The sequence below is a fragment of the Podarcis cretensis genome (genome assembly GCF_951804945.1).
Source record: "Podarcis cretensis genome assembly, chromosome: 2".
Taxonomy (NCBI): Eukaryota; Metazoa; Chordata; class Lepidosauria; order Squamata; family Lacertidae; genus Podarcis; species Podarcis cretensis.
In genome coordinates this window covers 29,350,045-29,370,443 of record NC_137171.1, presented here as the reverse complement: position 1 = coordinate 29,370,443, position 20,399 = coordinate 29,350,045, and the positions used below count along the sequence as shown (strand labels likewise).

The 20,399-nt window shown below is 46.1% G+C and overlaps 1 protein-coding gene and 1 long non-coding RNA gene across 2 annotated transcripts in view; both read left to right on the top strand.

Moving 5' to 3' along the window:
• Positions 1 to 2,946: 2,946 nt before the first annotated feature.
• On the top strand, positions 2,947 to 14,576 carry CHMP6 (charged multivesicular body protein 6). Its single transcript, XM_079965710.1, has 8 exons — positions 2,947 to 3,053; positions 6,679 to 6,788; positions 8,336 to 8,423; positions 8,867 to 8,953; positions 9,040 to 9,105; positions 9,550 to 9,630; positions 11,847 to 11,901; positions 13,893 to 14,576. Exons 1-8 carry the CDS (start codon positions 2,991 to 2,993, stop codon positions 13,943 to 13,945), a joined length of 603 nt encoding a protein of 200 aa, XP_079821836.1. The 5' UTR covers positions 2,947 to 2,990; the 3' UTR covers positions 13,946 to 14,576.
• Positions 14,577 to 15,364: 788 nt separating this feature from the next.
• LOC307210128 overlaps positions 15,365 to 20,399 on the top strand; it is a 36,945-nt gene continuing 31,910 nt past the window's right edge. The window contains exon 1 of the long non-coding RNA XR_013835849.1: positions 15,365 to 19,471. This is a non-coding gene — a long non-coding RNA (uncharacterized lncRNA). The remainder of the gene's footprint in view (positions 19,472 to 20,399) is intronic.

Below are 20,399 nucleotides of genomic sequence, written 5' to 3'. Positions count from 1 at the left end.
GTGGAGCCAAATGCCCATAAAATGCAAGAACTACAAGTACATACAGTATAAGCCATATGAGTCTATATGAAGCTGAAAAATGTATACACAATAAGCCAAAGGCCACTCACAACGATAGAGATTGGTGATAACACAGTGAATCCCAGTCTCTACGTCAAGCCTAAACAAATGAACTTCTCGATTAGTCCTTGGCTGAAGGACTGAAAAGGTTCTCTCACGGAGGCGCTGCTGTTTGCAAACTCACAGAAGGCAGGAATAAACCCGGCGTAGGGTTGGGGTTGGGGGAACTGAGGAAGAAACTAGGAGGCATTTTTTTAAAAAAGTTATTTTTAGCGCGGAGGGAGTGTCCAAAAAATAAACCAAACTCTCGTACTTTGCAAACCACTCTGAGAAGCCAACAGAAGATGGCGCAGGTACACTGGCGTGTGGGAGGCGTGGGAATCACCAGCTGTTCACCGAAAGCCTCGAGACAAAACTCGCCTCTCTCCTATTGGTCCCTTTTCCTATCTGCTTAGAGATAAGCGCTACCTCTTTCCCCTCCTGATGCTAGTTGGCTAGCTCGTGGATGTAGTTGATACTGACAGGACAGGGGCTCAAGTTCTCTCACTCTATATCTGTATCTAATGGGAGTTCTTCTCCATCACTTTCTCCAGGTTGGAAGTAATAGATGCTTCTAGAGGTCCATGTAGAGACCACAGCATTTTAATGTAGCTGTGGCCGAGTGTGAGCCTCTCCACTCAGAAACAAAACATGTTTCTGACAATGTTTGTGCCAGTTTGGTACACTGCCCCCCAAACTGAGAGGGAGAAGATGAGCTGCTGCTTGCAAGACTTGTGGCATCTTTGCGTCCTCTGATGCTGTGCATGTTTGCTCAGAAGTAAGTATCACTGAGTTATATTATTATTATTATTATTATTATTATTATTATTTCAATTTATTTACCACCCTTTATCAGAAGATCCAAGGGCAGTGTACAACATTAAAAACACATAAATACAGAACATCAGTGATATAAACATAATAAAAACATAATGAGAGACAGCCTAATCACCATCATCATAATAACAGTCCACTCCCCCCCCGCCCCACTTTCACAGGCCATAGATTATATTTGGCCTGGCTAAAGAGGAATGTTTTTGCCTGTGGCCTAAGGTTTACGACAAAATAAGCATGTTTCAGCCTTAATGGTTCAGGTTAGAGGTGACCCTGTGGTCTAAACCACCAAGCCTTGCTGACGGGAAGGTCGGCGGTTTGAATCCTCGCGACAGGGTGAGCTCCCGTTGCTATGTCCCAGCTTTTGCCAACCTAGTACAGTGGTACTTCGGGTTACATACGCTTCAGGTTACATATGCTTCAGGTTACAGACTCTGCTAACCCAGAAATATTACCTCAGGTTAAGAACTTTGCTTCAGGATGAGAACAGAAATCGCGCGGCGGCGGTGGCGCGGCAGCAGTGGGAGGCCCCATTAGCTAAAGTGGTCTTCAGGTTAAGAACAGTTTCAGGTTAAGAACGGACCTCCAGAACGAATTAAGTACGTAACCAGAGGTACCACTGTAGTTCAAAAGCACACCAATGCAAATAGATAAATAGGTACCCCTGGGATGGAAAGATAAAAAGCGTTTCCATGCACTCTGCCTTCTCCATGTGCCAGTAGCGATTTATTCATGCTGGCCACATGACCCGGAAAGCTGTCTGCGGACAAACACCGGCTTCGTCAGGTTGAAAGCGAGATGAGTGCCGCACCTCATAGTCGCCTTTGACTGGACTTAACCGTCCAGGGGTCCTTTACCTTTTTACCTTGCTGGGGCTCATGCCTCAAACCCCAAGCAACAAAACACCCTTCCGATTGTAGTAAATGCCAGTCCCTTTAATTATCCTGTCAGTCAGCTCCCTCCAAATCCAGAGCAAGAATTCAGTGGTATGCTTGATTTTTTCAGATAAAAAAGGCTCTCAGAGTGGTTTATAAAACATAAAACAGTGACACACGCAGACACACCCAAAGTGCTTTTTTTCTGGGGGGGAAATGGGTACACTAAGCCTGGGGGCAGGAGAGCACCAAAGCTTTACTCCTCAGTGGATGAGAACAACTGCATTGTACATGCCCACTTCAAGTTCAGCCCCAGCTTTTTTAAAAGGAAGGAGAGGCTGTGGTAAGGTGAAGTTTATGTCACAACAGCAGCTGGGCCAAATTGCACCACATGCCAGTTTATTGTGAATCTAACTTTGGCCTCTTTGAGGGGCAGTATTTCAATAGGAGTAGGAGAATAGTAAAGGTAAAGGTACCCCTGCCCATACGGGCCAGTCTTGACAGACTCTGGGGTTGTGCGCCCATCTCACTTAAGAGGCCAGGGGCCAGCGCTGTCCGGAGACACTTCCGGGTCACGTGGCCAGCGTGACATCGCTGCTCTGGCGAGCCAGAGCCGCACACGGAAACGCCGTTTACCTTCCCGCTGGTAAGCGGTCCCTATTTATCTACTTGCACCCGGAGGTGCTTTCGAACTGCTAGGTTGGCAGGCGCTGGGACCGAGCAGCGGGAGCGCACCCTGCCGCAGGGATTCGAACCGCCGACCTTTCGATCGGCAAGTCCTAGGCGCTGAGGCTTTAAGAGTACCCTAAACATTTTTTCAGATTAAAATTTCCTCAAGCATCTGGGTAGGCTACAATTCCCAGCACCGTTAAACTACAGCTCCCAGGATTCTCTCGGGGGAAGCCACGGGCATGCAGACTTATACAAAAAAAAGTGTCAGACGCGTTCCGCGAGTTAGTCTGTATGACCTCCCGGAAGCTCTTTACAAAAGAAACGCGGCGGCGACGGGCTCCTCTACTTTTTTTCCTTAGCTCTATGAGCCAAAGCCGTCACTTTAGCTCCTCGCCTCCTTTCCGCGTTCGCGTTCCGGCAAAGCGAGAGCCTCCGCGGCCGCCGTACGGAAGCCGAGGGGGCCGGGGTGGGGCCAATGTAGGCCAGGGCCGCGCGGGCGGGGCCGGGGCGATGGGGAATCTGTTCGGGCGCAAGCGGCGGAGCCGGGTCACCGAGCAAGATAAGGCCGTGCTGGTGAGAGCAAAGAAGGGGCTGGGAGGCAGGGAAGGCGGCGGCTGCAGGAGCAGGAGCAGGTTGCTGTGACTTGAGTGCAAAAGGCTGCAAGGTAGCCAACAAATGTGTGCTGCAAAGGAGCCCCTGTGCCTTGAGTCCGGACCCGCATTTATCCCACGTAGACCCATGTTTCCACCGTATGTGACATGCCCAATTCCCCTGTATTTATTTATTTATTGGCAGTATGTTTGGGTGGGGAAGAAAAGTTATTTTTGGAAGGTGCTGTTTCTCCTAAATGGGGTGGGAAAGCCAAAGATCTCTTTCTTAACAACAGCTGTTGAAAGTTAAAGGAACTTTGGTTTCTTTTCGGACTGGCTACACTTTCTGTTTCTCTCTAAAAAGAAAAAGAAAGAAACCCGAGCAAACGAACGGAAGTCGTGGTGGTGGCTGTCGTGTTCCGGATTACTTTGGCAGTCAGGTGGAAATACTCCCAGGCGGGTACTTAAGAGCAGCAAAGCACTATAGAAAAAAAATCAGCCTTGAATTTAACAGCTTGCCTAGTAACAGCCATAGGTGACCAGGAATTGCATGCAGGCGAGTTCGTGGGGTCGGGCTGCTGGAGAAGGGGCTACAATGCTCCATCTGCCAGCCTGCCTAGTTCTCCAGCAAGCTGTGGAGGAAGGAAAGCCCATTTGCCCATGACCAAGCTGCTGGGAGAGGCACAGGTTGTGCTGTCTCCGGTTGTGCTGCCTCTCTTCCACCAGTCTGTTATAAAAGCACTTCCGAAGAGGTTATTTGCCTGCATTTCCTTCGTGTCTGTGGAGGAGTATCATAGAATCAGAGTTGGAAGGGACCCTGTGGATCATCTAGTCCAACCCCCCTACAATGCAGGAATCTGCAGTTGTCCTATACAGGGATCAAACCTGCAACCATGTCATTATCAGCACTATGCTTCTCCCTTCTTCGCAGCCAGGATAGAAATGCAGACTCGTCATTTTGGGGGGGTTCGTTTGGAAGGCTAATATAAAATAGTAGCACACTATGTAGAATGAGGTTGAAATAAGATGCCCCCAGACTGAGGGGATAAAGTCACAGTGCTTTGGGAATGATGGGAGCTCTGTCTGGTGAAGTCTTAAGATCCCCTGTGACCACTGGATGATCATTTATATAGAGCTGGAATATCTAGGTCAATATCTTAGCCACAAATGTGTTCCCTATCCTTGACCATAGTTTGTGAAATAGGAGAGCAGTTGTGCAAGCTGCATCCTAAACAGAGTTACTGAAAAGTTTTCAGAACCCTTTGCTAGTGGGAGAACAATCTCCAGGAGTATGGAGAAAGCTGAGGCCTCCACTACATTAGAGACACCCACCCCCACAGTGCTTTCTCCTGCTGATGGAGAGGATTTTGTGTGCCACCCTGCTCACAAACCTCCATTCATCAACATGGAGAAGGGAGTGGGATTGCATTCTCAAGTCCCTTTGAACTGTTAGTGACTTATGAACAAGCATGTTTAGGATTGTGCTCCCATGGTATCTGTAAATGATTGAATACCATGTCTATAGTGTGGAAGAGTTTTCTGAGTGTCAGAAAGACCAGGGTTTTCAACACAAAGACCCTGTGTTTAGCCTGTCACATTCCAACTCCCTGAACTGCACCAGAGATGGGGAACCTGTGGCACACCAGATGTTGGGTTCCAGCTCCCATAATCTTGGACCATTCAACATGCTAATGAAGTCCCAGCAACATCTGGAAAGCCACAGGTTCCCCATCCCTGATCTATATAGACTTGTGGCAGCTCTCCAGGATTTCAGACAGCCCTTATCTGGAGATGTTAGGGATTGGCTGCTTTGTCATCACACCACTTTATTTCGCCACTGTATCTGGTGTATTCCAGCTGTGACTTTGTTTTCTGCATTTTTCTCCAAGCACATTTGAAAATGCTTCCTATCTCGGCATCCATTGCCAGCCTCACTTTCAGCAGTGATCGGCTCCACTCAGGATCCTCTATCATAGAATCATAGAAACTGTAGAGTTGGAAGGGAGCCTGGGTGGTGGGGTCAGCTAGTCCAACCTCCTGCAGTGCAGGAATCTCAACTAGATCATACCTAACAAATGGCCACCCAGCCTCTGTGCAGATGGTTCTTCCTGACTAAGTGCAGAACCTTACATTTGTCCCTACTGAAATTCACTTTTGGTCCAGTTCTCCAATCTGTTAACGTCAATTGAACCCCGATTCCATCTTCTGTAGTATTAGCTACCTTCTGCATTTTGTGTCATCTGCATATTTGATAAGCACCCCCTCAATTCCTTCAGCCAAGACATTTATAAAGACATTGAACAACATTAGCCAAGAAACAGAACCTTGTGGCTACTCACTTGTCACGTTTTTGAAGATTTGCATTCAGCACTGAATTTAAGTTCAGAGTCTCAGGGTTACTCTGCAGTATCCATTCTAATATTTAGGGTGCCCCTAATAATGTAGAAGTGTCAAAAGCTAGATGTAGCCATCAGAATTGGAACTGTACTCAGTAAAGGATTGCAGTGTGTCTGTCCCTTAACTACTGAAGGGAGTGTCTTTGCCTTAATACAGTTCTTACTTAAAACCAGCTGCTTGCCAACTTTTTCATTTAGTTCCTAACAGTCTCATTTAGTTTGCATACTAAAAAGATAAAGGTAAAGGGACCCCTGACCATTAGGTCCAGTCTTGACCGACTCTGGGGTTGTGGCGCTCATCTCGCTTTATTGGCCGAGGGAGCCGGCGTACAGCTTCCGGGTCATGTGGCCAGCATGACTAAGCTGCTTCTGGCGAACCAGAGCAGCACATGGAAACACCGTTTACCTTCCCACCAGGGTGGTACCTATTTATCTACTTGCACTTTGACGTGCTTTCGAACTGCTAGGTTGGCAGGAGCAGGGACCGAACAACGGGAGCTCACCCCATCGCGGGGATTTGAACCGCCAACATTCTGATCGGCAAGCCCTAGGCTCTGTGGTTTAACCCTCAGCACCACCCGCATCCCTAGTTTGCATACTAACAAAATGTATAAATGCCCAGTCTGCAGCTCAGTGGTGAGAAACCCATGGCCTTTTAGTTATTAGCATGGCCAATCATCAAGGATGATGAGAGCTGGAGTCCAGCAACATCTGGAGTGCCAAAGGTTTCACATCTAGCTGAACATCCCCCCTCCACTAGCTTTTGCCCTGGGAATACAACATTCCCATTCTCCACTAGCTGAACATTGTGCCCCAAACCTGAATTCCACATACTGTTTTGTAAGTCTGGAATATCGTCAGATAGATGCTGCTAGTTTTATTGTGCTGCTGCCTGAAAGCAAAAGCAATTTGACCAACCTGAAAGAGGAAACACATGGTAAATCACTCTCAAACTTTTATTGTCTCTCTCCCACCCCTCCCATGAGGTACAATGTGTCATACCTGAGAGCCAAAGGCAGCGAGTTGGTGTTTAACTTTGCAAGGTGGAACTTTCAGCTGTTTTTGCAGCAAGCCAAAAATGGGAATAACAAAGTAGGTTTGAGGGATCAGGCTGCTGGGCTTAAAGGGAGATTTTGGTTTCTCTTGTCCAATGGTCATCCTAGCAAGGCTTGTTGGTGCACCTTCTAATGGCCAATTTATTTTCTCCTGTAGCAACTGAAACAGCAGCGGGATAAACTAAAGCAATATCAGAAAAGGATATCGCTGCAGCTGGAGCGGGAGAGGGCTTTTGCTCGGCAACTATTAAAAGATGGCAAGAAAGAGTAAGTCATTCCAAGTCACTTTACACCCTTTCCATACGGAGGTGCTCAGTTTATGGGCTGGTTCAGAAAGTCAAGGTCTTCTCAGTGAGATGAACCACAACTGCCCCTGTGGGCTCTCTTGTATGGGAAAAGCTTGAATTGACATATTGCATCCCACTGATAACAGCTGAATGATTCCCATTATTACAACACGTGAAGCATTTACTTCCACGCTTGAAGAAACTGCCTATGGGAAGCTTTCTTTACAAATGCATCCCTGGAGGAAATTGAGGTGCATCATGTAGAAACCTTAAGTCTCTGACTGGCCATGGTTTAACATTTAAGCTGAATACTGTTGTTGCTGGTGAAGCATTCTAACTACCTTGGCTCAGCCTGCATAATAACGCAGTGCTAAAATGAATATTTTCATGCATAAGGTTCCAGGTTCAGTCCTTGGCATCTCTAGTGAAACATGGCGTGGCTAGGAGCTACCTTGGTACTAAATGTACCAGGAATTGATATAACACATAAGGGAAAGGCTGTAGCTCAGTGGAGTAGCCTGCACAAGGTCCCAATTTCAATCTCTGGCATGGCCAGATAGGGCAAGGAAATAATCCTGCCTGTGAGAGTAGACCAGGGTGGGGAACAGTGGCCCTCCAAATGTTGTAGGACTCTGATTCCCATCATCTAGCACAGGCATAGGCAAACTCCGGCCCTCCAGATGTTTGGGACTACAATTCCCATCATCCCTAGCTAACAGGACCAGTGGTCAGGGATGATGAGAATTGTAGTCCCAAACATCTGGAGGGCTGGAGTTTGCCTATGCCTGATCTAGCATATCCATTGGTCCAAGAAACTATGGGCATTGTATATGAATGATGGAAATAACCCCAACAACATCTGGAGGACCCCAGGTTCCCCATTCCTGGTATATAGACTGTACTGAGTTTGATAGATCACTGTTCTGACTTTGTATAAGGCCACTTCCTGTGCTCCTAACTCCAGTGAGAAGAGTGATTTGAAGCTGTATAAGCTTTGTTAAAATTTCTAAACTGGTACTACTGAGCGTTCTTAAAATGTTCCTTTATTGCATCCTGCTGGAGAGAGGAGTCCTTTTGATGATCGGTCACATAATGGGCAGCTTCATTCATGTGACACAACCAGCAGAGAAATAATGAATCTTTCTCACAATGGCAGGACTTAGGCATCTAATGAAATGGATTGCCCTAAGCCTGCAGTCAGACAGAAGGAAGCACTTCACATGTTGTAAAATTAATAATTGAAAAATTAAATATTGTGATGGCCATGAGCTTTAATAAAAAAATTTAAGGATCAAGTAAGTAAAGAATATACATATTAGTTATTGCTGGCCATAATGACTAAAAATGGGACTTCTGGATCTGAGGCAGCCTATCTGACCATCTTTAACTTATTCCTTGCTTCTGAGAATATTGGAATCAATGGGTTTTTTTTATTATTTAAAAAAATCAAGATCAGAAAGGCAAGGCAGAAATGGCTTTGGTCTGAAGGATTGTTTTCTACAGCCAGTGCTTTTTTTCTTCTCCTAGGAAAGCAAAGTTTCTGCTGAAGAAAAAACGGTATCAAGAGCAACTGCTAGACAAGACAGAAAACCAAATTAGCAACCTGGAACGCATGGTAATGGAGGCATCCAATGTCACTGTTTTCAGGGCTTTTACAGCTGTCATATCTGTATGCTGCTAAATTTTGTTTAATTGTGCTTAACTTCTAATTCAAGCTGTCTTAGTACTTAGCATTAGTTGGACATCTTGGATTACACCATGAATGTTTAAAGTGGTATTTTGTTTTGTTTTGGGTTGGGTTTTTTGTTTTTTGTTTTTGCTTTGTTTTGTTTTTTTGCTGAGCTCCGAATGCTATGTCATGTTTTAAGCTGTAATATCGGCCAGTGTTGCAGTGTTCTGCAAGCCAGTTTTGTCTGTTCCTCTTCCATTTGGCTCTATGGTGGTCCATGGAATGTAGAACATACTGTCTACTGTGGCTGTGGTTGTCTACTCTCCCTACTACATATTGATGAAATGCAGCACTCGCTGACCCCCTCTGTTGACTTCTGTTTCCTTCAGGTCCAGGATATTGAATTCACACAAATTGAGATGAAAGTGATTGAGGGCCTCAAAATTGGTAATGAGTGTTTAAATAAGATGCACCAGGTGAGTGTGAGCCCAGGGCCCTTGGGACTATTTCATATGGGACACTGGTTGGGACATCTCTTCTGACCAACCTTCTTTTCCTGTAGGTTATGTCAATAGAAGAAGTGGAAAGGATCATGGATGAAACCCAGGAAGCTGTGGAATACCAGAGGGTATGTATTGTCCCTGTGTATCATCATGGAGATCCTTTTAACCATTGCACTGCTTCATTCTTATATTTGTATGACAGCAATTCCACCCACTTGGATGCTTGAAAGTGTTTCAATCGTGCCACCTAAATTGCTTATGAAAAGGAGTGGAGACCCTATTTTGCTTTAACATATTGCATTGCAAACCTTGAGACTAAACTGTTCTTCGTCATTGCACCTTAAACAGGTCAGAGATGACATTTGTTCATGTCAAGAAGACTGTCATAGAAAGAGGGAGGGAGTTGAATATAGCTTGAGTGCCAAGTGGCTGGGTTTCAGCCGAGTATTTTGTAGCTTTGGGTCTATGTTCCTATGTTACACCGACCCATAGGTGTTTCCATCTTACAATTCTTAAGGATATGGTGCTATTCTGGTGTTCACCGTGCATTCTGCCCTTTTCCTTTGCAGCAAATAGATGAAATGCTGGCTGGCAGCTTCACTGTAGAAGATGAAGATGCCATTTTAGCAGAATTAGATGCCATCACTCAGGTGAGTGTTTAATCAGCAACACTGGTAATTCATTGTCGGGCTACATTTTGCAGTGGACATTTTTCATCTCACGCGAGGGGATTATCCATCCCATATACCTGGCAGGTAATAAGGGGTCCTTATTATAGCTGCCTTGCATTTATGTCTTCTGAAGCCTTCAAGTGGTCAGCCCAATCTTCCCAGAGAGGCTTAAAAACAAAGAGGGTGATACCCAACCAAGTTGTACTCAGAGCTGACCTATTGAAACATATGGACTTAAGTTCATTGAGTATCGCGAATGCTGGATGCTGGCAGTATTGAATAACTTTTACAACATGTTTCCTTGGTTTACCCTTTGTTTTCTTCTCCTTCAAATGGAAGATTCTTCCACGCCAGTATCTGAAGATTCATGTGTCCCCAGCTACTTCCGTGGATGCAATCTGTGGTGGAGATTCTGGCCTGCCGCTCCTCCTATGGCTCCCTTCGTAGAAGGGATGGAACTTTCACTTTGAGCCATTAGACTACATTCATGCAGTAAATGTCGGTTTATGTGAATGGTTGGGTCATCTGCCTGATGTAACAACAAACCCATCCAGGGCAGGCAATTGATCAGTTTCTTGCACACAGGAACCAGTGTCTCTGTGCTGCCAGAGTTCAGGCTCAGCTTATTTTCCCTCATGCACCCCACCACTGCATCCAAGCACCAGTGCACAACCTCCTCTAATTCAGATGTCATGTAAGAAACACAGCCCCAAAATTACAAAAGCTTGGAAATGGAAAAGTGGATAAAGGATTGTTCCCTGACCTCGTGTAGCAAGGTCTGATGCTACGATAGTGGCAGGATCCTGCTGATCCTAATTTTTGGGTTGACCACCAAAGCCAAAGTTTGTGGAACCCCTGCTGCCTAATATCCAACTCCACCACCGATCTGGTGGTGATTGTAAAGCATTCAAAATATTAGTCTTTTGATGCTTTCCACAAAATTCCATTGCTTATCAGAGTGCACAGATGAGCATTTTATAAACTGCAGCAAGTGCAAAATGTGGTTGCCTGATTACTGGTGGGTGCCAGCAGCGGCGTAGCGTGGGTTGTCAGCACCCGGGGCAAGGCAAGTAACTTGCGCCCCCTAACCCGGGGCAAGGCAAGTAATTTGCGCCCCTAACCCCTAACATGCCGCCGCTGCCAGCTTCTTCTTGCTGCTGCCTGGGCTGGTTGGGTGTGGTTCTCTCCCGCGCTCAGCGCTGCACTGGGCAGCTGCTGCACTGTCCCTCCCCCAGATAGTCCCTCCCTCGCTCTCTCTCCGCTCCGCACCGCAACGCACGCCTGGCACCCTCCCCCTCCACAGTGGGCGGCGACCCGGCAGCTCGGATCGGATTCGCACAGCCAGCACTGCAGTGAGAGAGAGTGAGTGAGCCAGGTAGGGGCAGAGAGCTGCAAGTGCGAGCACGCCCCCCCCAAATGTTGCGCCCGGTGCGGCTGGCCCCCCCTGCACCCCCACGCTACGCCACTGGGTGCCAGGCAATCAGAACATAAATGGTTTTGTAACAGTTGCACTGGCTGCCAAAGCTTTTGCAGACCCAATTCAGAGTTCTGGTTATTACCTTTAAAGCCCTGAGCTGCCTGGAACTGGATTACTTAAAAGACTACCTACGCTCATACTGCCCTGCCCATATCATGAGATCTTTGTTGGCTAGCCTGCTTCAGTGTTTGCCAGTGTAAGCAATCAAGCTGGCAGGTGCTCAGACTAGGGCACAATGGTGGCCCTGCAGTTATGGAATTTGATTCCTTGGAGATCAGACAGACCCCATATCTTGTATCCTTTAAAGAGGGCTTAAAGACCTTTCTCTTTTCCAAAGCTTTTAATGTGACTCATAGAGAGCAGCTGCTTATTGGAATTTGGATTGTGGTCCTGTTGCTGGCATTGATTCCACAGTTAATGTTGCTTCCGTATTGTAAACATGATATAAGTCGTGTTGTGGAGGACTTTCTCAAAATGGGATATAAATCCATTAAATAAATGAATGAATAGATTGACACAGTTATATTCCCAGACCAATAGCTGCCACCCAACATGATTAATCAGGGTAACTCGCCAAGGAAGCAAAAGTGCTGCTAGAATCTTGTCAGTAACCCAGAACCAAAGCTCTAGAGCCCAGCCAAATTTTCAGAAGTTCTGGTTTAGAGTTGCTTGTTATCCCCAGAACATTTGTTTCACAGTGTGACTTCTTTTCTTGCAGGAACAGATAGATCTTCCAGAGGTTCCATCAGAGCCTCTCCCAGAAAAGATTCCAGGTAGTGTTGTCTGTCTTGTTTTCTTTCCCTCAGTTGTGCAGGCTTGTGCTTTTGGTTGTGCCTGCATGAACCATGTGGCACATGGGAGATTTAAGAATAAGGTTGGCAGGTGATATGCAAGCACCAACTCCGCAGAGCACTCTTAAAGCAGCTGGAGAGCACTGACTATGTCAGACTCCACCAAAGCTTTACTATATGTAATCATGCTACAGCCCAACACTTGGCATTTGTAGAGTGCTTTAAAAGGTCCAAAGACCTTCATGTGTATTAAAGGTAAAGGTGAAGGTACCCTTGACCGTTAGGTCCAGTCGCGGACGACTGTGGGGTTGCGGCGCTCATCTCACTTTATCTGACCGAGGGAGCCGACGTACAGCTTCCGGGTCATGTGGCCATCATGACTAAGCCGCTTCTGGCGAACCAGAGTAGTGCACGGAAACGCCGTTTACCTTTCCGTCGGAGCGGTACCTATTTATCTACTTGCAATTCGTGCTTTCAAACTGCTAGGCTGGCAGGAGCAGGGACTGAACAACAGGAGCTCACCCCGTCACGGGGATTCAAACCGCCAACATTCTGATCGGCAAGCCCTAGGCTCTGTGGTTTAGACCACAGTGCCACCTGCGTCCCTATAATTCTCACAACAACTGTAAGTTAGATAGTTTGCACTATCCCAGTATGGGGAGGGTGGGGAGAGTGGATTCATGGTACAGATGATGTTTGAACAAGACAAAAAAAGGAGGCCAAGCTCTGGTTGAAAACCCTGTTGTAGCCATACAACTGGTGTTTGGTTTGGGTGTTTAAAAACAAACTCAATCTGAAATACAAGGTAGTGGACTTGTGGCGAGTGGAGGTGAGCAGCCATAGGTGTACAAAAATCACTGGCTTGGGAACTGGAAGTTATATAGGGCATAGGGAGCACTCTGCAATCAATGTGTAAGCCATACAGATTCCTGGACCTCTAAAGAAACAAATAACAAAAGCTGCCTTTATTATTTTATTATTATTATTATTATTTATAGAATTTGTATACCACCCTATACCCAGAGGTCTCTGAGTGGTTCACATAAAAAGATCACAGTATATAAAATAAAAATAAAAGCAATAACCCAATAATATGCCCCCCAAAAGAGCCACATTTTAAAAGGGTATGGGATGTTGATCAGATCAACCCAAGGCCTGGTTAAAAAGGAATGTTTTTGCCTGGGGCCTAAAGGTGTATAATGACGGCGCCAGGTGAATTTCCCAGGGGAGAGCATTCCACAGACTGCAGAGAAGCCCCGTTCTCGTGTTGCCACCCTCTGGATCTCTCGAGGAGGAGGCACATGATATATTAGCCAGTATAGTGTTATATCATATCCTCCACAACTTGGAAGAATATCCTCACTTGTTGGTATTGTAGTAGTTTCATCTTTCTCTGCAGAATCTCTTGCCTCTGCCTCCTGTAATAAACTTGTATGCGGTGCAGTTTGGCCCAGCTGCTGTTGTGACTTAAACTTCAATATACCTTACCACTGTCTCTACCTCCTTTTACAAAGGCTGGGGCTCGACCTGAAGTGGGCATGTACAGTGCAGTTGTTCTCATCAGCTGAGGAGTAAAGCTTCAGAACTCTCCTGCCCTCAGGCTTAGCCTCTCCAGAGAGATTTGGGGAAAGTACTATCTCAACTTCCTTGTTGGCCGCCCTTAGAACATACAAGGTGTAGAACTGTATCAGGGCAGTGACAGGGAGTGCTCCTGCTCTTGGCACAAGTATACAGACATTCAGGAGCATTTCAAATGGAAAATCACAGTCTTCCCTCAAACGTGAAGATATGTTTGAGAGATGTTGCTGTGAGATTGGGAGTGTTTGCTTGCATGGCATCTCCATTGTCTCCTCTAAAGGGAGCAGGTAGCAAGACGGACCAGTTGTAAGACTAGATAAACCATTGGTCTGGATTTGGTTAGCTCTAACTCCAGCTGAGAAAGTTAACTCCTTCCCTTTTCCTTCTATTTACAGAAACATCGCCGGTCAGAGTCAAACCAAAGCCAGAACTGGTGGCTGCATCTTAACTCCATTTCCTGGGGGATCCCTGCAGGCTATCCTGGACTCCCAGCATGCCTAGGGTGCAAGAGGCTTCCGTGGTGTCCCATTGGCTTTGAACAGCCACGCTGGAGCAGGTTTCCTGCACAGAATGGAAGCTGTAAACTGGTTAATATCCCATATCAAGATTATTTTGTAGTGTGCACACTCCTTTTTTTGTAACGTAAACTGGATTAAATGGTGACTCTCAAAACCCTTCAAGCCAAATGCTTTCTACAGACCTGATGTCAGCTGCAGACCTGCCTCCGACGCCAGCACAGCCTCTTGCTAACTCTGCCTAAGCCCCATGGTGCCCTTTTGAGCTTGTGGGCGCTGTGAAAAGTTACGAGCTTTCTGCTACCGTGCAGGAAGAATTGCTGGGAACCCTCTTGGCCTTCCTCTTCACTTGCCTCTCTTCAGTTCTCTGGCTTTTTCGAATGGGTTCTCTCTCTCTTTTTTTTTTTCCTTTGTTTTTTTGGAAAGAATGGAATTTACGGAACTTTGGCCTGTACCTGAATTAGACCTTGCTAGCTTGATGCTGAGATGGGAGCGTCACTTCCAATGGTAGCAACAATTGCTTGTGCTGACGTGGTAGTGGAAATACAAGAAGATTACCCCGTGTCCAGTGTGCTTCTGAGACAAATGCAGTTAATAGTTCTATGCACCACCAGGTAGCGATGTGAGGCTGCTGGCCTTGATCTTAGAAAACTGAAGGCCTGTTTCCTACAGGGATAGGAATCTATAAAAAGTGCTTGCTAAGGATTAATTCCTGAAATCCTATACAGGCATCCTGTTTCCCCCTTCCTTTTTCTTCCTTAACAAATTCATGGTGTGAAGAGCTGAACACTGTTTCAGCTGAAACTTCTCAACAGGAGAGGGGTTTGGAAGTTGCAAATCAAGCAGCTTCCTGATTAATCTTGCCCTTCCCAGCTTATCACAGCTGTGAAATGGGCTGAGACAGGAGGCAGATCACCTTTTCTCAGAGGTGGAGGCTGCCTGCCGTGTCTGCTTTTCCTCTCTTCTTGTATGGAGCTGTCAGGAACACGGGAAGCCAGTGGGGCTAAGTACTGCTTTCCTCATAATTATAGAAGACCTGAATGTGCTTCCCTGCCCCCCTCCTGAATGCTAGAAAGGGCTGGATCCCAGTTCGTTCTGATGGCCTCGTTGCCCTTAAAAGGATGTCAAAGACTTTGCTCCAGGTCACACGGTTTCAGGAACCTTGAAACATGGGTCCGACCTGCTTTCACAGTTGCAGCCCACCAAACTTGTATCCCAGACTTACTGCCTTTTGAGAGCCAGCTGGTCTGTGCTGAGCACAACCCGCAGGACCCACTGAGATGGGGGCCAACCATGGCTGAGCGGTTGGATGGGTTGATGCAGTGGAGGGTGGGTGGGAGGAGAATAGTAGTAGAGGTTGCCACTGTCTGGGGTCTACAGCTCAGCGCTGATAAACGTTTCCTCTGATTGACCCCACTTTCTCTCTGAACCCTTCCCCAAACCGCCTTGTTAGTGAGTGGAATTGTATCCTCAGGCTCCTGGGATTCAAGCCTCTTTGAATGTAGTGGGTTTTCCCCAGTGGGTTTTTGACTAAGGCCCTGCCTGTTTTGCTGCTGCAAAGAACCCTGAATGACTCGTCTTCAAAGTCCTCTGCTAGCACTTGCCCATTACCATTCACAGGGAGATGGAGCTGCTTGATAGTGGCCCTTCAAGGTACACCTAGACCTTCCCCCACCTAGGCATCTTTGTTAGCATTAGGAAGGCTGAGCAGTAGATCAGATTGAGTTCATGGTTTGCACTTAAGTCATCCTTTCTATATAATGTGCTCAAAGACCATTCGACCAGCCTTTACATCTGGGAGACAAATAATTACGGGAAGTGTGCTGTGATTTCTTACAAGTTAGTTTGTCTGTTGCCAGTTCTGTCTCAGTACTGCTGTATTCACTTTGTTCACCAGGTGGCAGTCCTACCCTTACCTGTTCCATCACTGTGGCTGAGAACAAACATTCTCCGGCTTTAACCTCTTAGTTGCTGTGGACTGCTGTCATTGATTGATTGTTACTACATTTGTGAGCAAATGCCAAGGACTGCTTCTGAAGCAGGACTTTCTCATTGGTATTAAGGGTACTGTAGAAGCATTCAGCTTCCCTACAGGGATCCCAAGTAGGCTCCATTGCACCCAGTTAACTAGGTAGCTCAGTGCCCAGGGGAAATTAATGGGAGTGCGTTTTTCTTCCTCTTCTTCACTGCCAAGAAGTACAGGAAAGAAAGCCAGCGAAAGAGCCTGCCAGCTCCATAGGAGAGTAAGGACTGCAGATATGTAAAGGGGCCTTAGAGAGTAGCCACACTGCTAACTAAACAGCTTCCCTCTGCAATATCCCCAGTTGGTGACATCTTTGGCTAAAGCCGGGTAAGATTAGGGCTGCTGCCCAGCCTCTCCAAACTCTCTGCTTCCTGCGCGTGAGTCAAAAATTTCCATCTCTTGGCTGAATCTCTGTGCAGCTCCTCAAACAGTAAAGCCAGCAGGAGCAGTTCAGGGTAGCAGCAATAAAGTGTTTCTGACGCCTTCAATCTCTGGTGTCCAGTCGCATACCTCCATCAGCAGCCAATGCACTTCCCCCCACGCCACCCCACCTTGGGACCTGAAACGTATAGAGGATGTTGGCTTCCTAGGATTGCTCTTACGGAGCAGGAAGGGCCTTTCTGAAAGAATCCTTGTCGGTTAGAAAGTTAAGGAGAGGATTGTGAATGGCACTCTCCTGTTCTAGAATGTATGCAAGGGGCGGTTTTGACTTGCTAGTTTGTTAAAGAGCAGCTGGACTACTCCATGGCATTGTTGGTAACCTTTGGGGAGACTGAAACTGGTGCTACAGAAAGAAGGGACACAGGTAAGAGTGTTAATGTCAGCCTGTCTTTTGTTTTTGTTTTTCTGCAGTGGGTCTGCCTTTTTGGTGGGGAGGAAAAGCCACAATGAGTGTCCCTTCCATCTGCTGGTGCTTTTATCCCTCTGGGTCCAGAACTTTCTGTCCCTGCCCCAAGGAGTTGTGCTCCACACGAAGCATCCTCACCCCCAGGGGATGGCAATCTCAAAACAGAGAAGAAAAGAAATTACTGGGTTTTCTTTTTTCTTAGGTGTTCCTGGGAATAAAACTCTTCAAATGGAAGAGACCAAAGTTTAGCACCAATTACGCAAATGGCAAGACTCTAAACAGAGCATTACTCAAAAGTTGTCCACAAGGGAACAGTGCTTCTGCTAGATATCAGCTTGATATGGATGTTCTTCCCGCTGCCTTGACTTCAGGGAGTTGCTGCCTTTTAAACTCTCTGTGAGTGGGCACCTTGCCTCCTGAGCTAGTTATCCCTTGTGGCCTCCGTGCATCTTCCTTAAGAAGAGTTGCTTCTTTATTTTTATTTCCTCCTTTCCTTCGTTGAGCTTATGTAACTGCTGCTGTGTGATGCCTGGCCCTGATGTGGTTTCTATGCCAACCCAGTGCAATACTGGGCTACTGGGAGAAGGAAAGCAGGGAGAGGATTTTGCTCAGGTATTGGCCAAATCAGCGGTTCTGGGGGTGTCAAAAATCAGAATGGCTTTTCTGAACTCCTAGCCTGTCTTATAGATCAGGAGTGGCTAACCTGTGACACTATTTGTTCTCGGACTCCAGCTCCCATCCGCCTCAGCCAGCATGGCCAGTAGTCAGGGATGATGAGATGTCTGTAGCTCAGTAGCATCTGGAGGGCTAGACGTTTCCTACCCCTGTTCTAGATAAATGAAGTTTTTGGGGCATTGAAGCAGTCAACCACCCACAATTAGATTCCGGGTGGAGACCAGGGGTGAAGAACTTGTGGTCCTTCAGGTGTTATTGGACTACCAGCCCCCAACAGCCTCAGACAGCATTGCCAGTGTAGCTATTGATGTAGCTATTCAAGTTGAAATCCAGCAACATCTGGAAGGCCACAGCTTCCCAACAAGGCTCCCACCCCTGGTTAATGTTCCATTATCTCTTTAGCTTTTCTAGAGAAGCTACAATTTCCATTGAAGGATGACTGAGATGTTCTTCCCCTCAGACCAATAGAGTTTCCTTCCGTTTTTCAACCTTACCTGTCCCTGGTACGTTGTATTGAGTGCTAGAGTTTACAAACACCGTAAAAGTAGAGCAAGTACAGACTCTGGGGTACACCAAGGCAGCTGATGAGGGAAAGATCATTCTATACTGCAGCTTCCAGTACTACCACACCATGCAAGTTCCTTCTCACAGATACTGAAAGGAATCTTGCAGAAGTTTGGTATATTTTATTTTATTGCTGCTTATAGTCTATACTCTTAAAGGCAGGAAAGGGGGGTTCTGTGTCAAGACAAAATAAACTAGGCCACATCCCTAAATTAGCCAGTCACAGGGCAAGAAAAGTATTGACAGGTATGTAGATTTTATAACCAACCCTTCTGTGTAAAACCAGAGTAGCTTCCACTCAAACTATGGCAAAGCGTTAACAAATTAACAAGAGTAGTCTAACCAATAAATGATCCAACTGAAGAAGTCTGAATGCCTATGAAAACTGGAAAGCTTGGGTCAACAAAGACATTTTGACTTGCTTCTGAATGCAGGGATGGGAGTGAATAGATAACATCTCCCATGTAAAGAAACATGGGTGCCATTTTGCTAGTTAATACATCCTAAGTTAAAACTTGGATCAGCGCCTCTCCAGGGCACAGCAATGGAGCAGCAAACTCTCCCTAATGCAGGGATGAGGATTCCCCCCCCCCGCCCCCCAAACCAAGGCCCATGTTATATCATCTGAAAACTGTTAGGGCTCACATTCATTCAGTGGATGTGGCCGGATAGAAAAGTAAGTGGCGCCAGAGCAAAAGTGAGCAGGAATTGCAGATGTGTCTCTTAATCTTTGTCCATTCTTCTACAATGTACATACAAGACGAGGCTTGAGCTGTTGATGATCTTAAAAATGGTACCCAGAAGCAAATGGTAAGTTATTGCATATCCTTCAAATGGGCTGCTGCGTTGTGTCAGCAGTGGTTTCTTTCAAAGTTCCTCAGTTTTAAACCTGGATGTTGACAAAAGCATGGGCAATGGGTTCCAAAAACCTTGTTCTCCAATGATAATCTTTTTTACTTGGGGAAATGTTTAGTTCCGGCCACAGTTTCCATCTGGGAATTGAGGGTCTTTCCAGGATATGGTAAACACAGATGGGTCTCCTCCAGCTAATGTGGATTTCTGACCAGTGTTACCTCTGTGTTGTCTGGATTCCACCTAAGGTTGTCCCACTCTGCCCCACGCAGCCACAGTCGCCAGGAAAGAAGCAGCACTTGAATCTGATATAAAAGAAGCCTGGGTGTTGTCAGCATGTTGATGACACTTCAACCCTGTTCTTTGGATGATCTTGGGAGCTTCACGAAGGTGTTAGGGAGAAAGGGAAATGACAGGATTCTTCAGCACTCCATAGGAGAACAGCCAGAGATGCGAGGAACAATTTCTCCCAACAGAACTCTCTCGGTGACTGGAGAGGTAATTTTCCTATAACATTTGTTAAGCAAGGGGTGCATGATTTGAGACTCTGCTCAGTTTTCTAGCTGTTAAGTTACATTGAACTCACTGGGACTTGCTTTTGAGTAGACCTGTATGGAAGTACACTGAGAACCTTTCAGATACTGACCCCATCAGTAAAGGGAAGACCAGCTTGCTTCATTGGTTAGGCTCAAGAAGTCCAGCTCACTTGATAACAATCCAGAGTACACATTGCACCCTTGTTTTCAGAGACAGTTTCAGTTACCAGACTGCGAAAGGAAAGGAATATTAGCAGGGGGGGAAATGGCTTCATACTTGAGCACTTACTCGTGGGCAATATAACTCAGCATCCTTTGCACTTAATTCTTTTGCAGTCCAAATATCCCAAATTGGTTATCCTTAGTTAAAGAGCATGACTTTTAAAAACAAAAGCCCTATCCAACCAACCAATTATGCAAATTGCATAAGCTATTCCCATCTTCCTAAGGGATCCCCGGAGAGCAATGTGAGGTTCTGCATTTACTGGCCTATAAATCAATTTAATATACAAGGTGTGGGGAGTGTAGGTTTGGAAGTCTCTAAGGAAGTGATACTTATATCTATTTTCTAATTCTTTTCCCTTATATTATTTGCTGCATTTTACCAAAGCCATCAGGAAACCTCTCTGCAACATTCCACTGTGGTCCCCCTTAAACCATGCCTAATGGAAAACTAGGTTGAAGAAAGAGTTCGCTTACCTGTATTAGAAGCTCATTCCATGTATTGATTCAAATTTACAGCTCACCCTATAGGCTTCAGACAGAAACACGCACATACCTACACCTATTAAAATGCAATGAAACCTAATAAAATTACAACACTAAAATAAACTCTGCCAGATCTCCAAAAGCCAGTCTAAACAGGTCTTAACAGTGTTCACAAAATATGT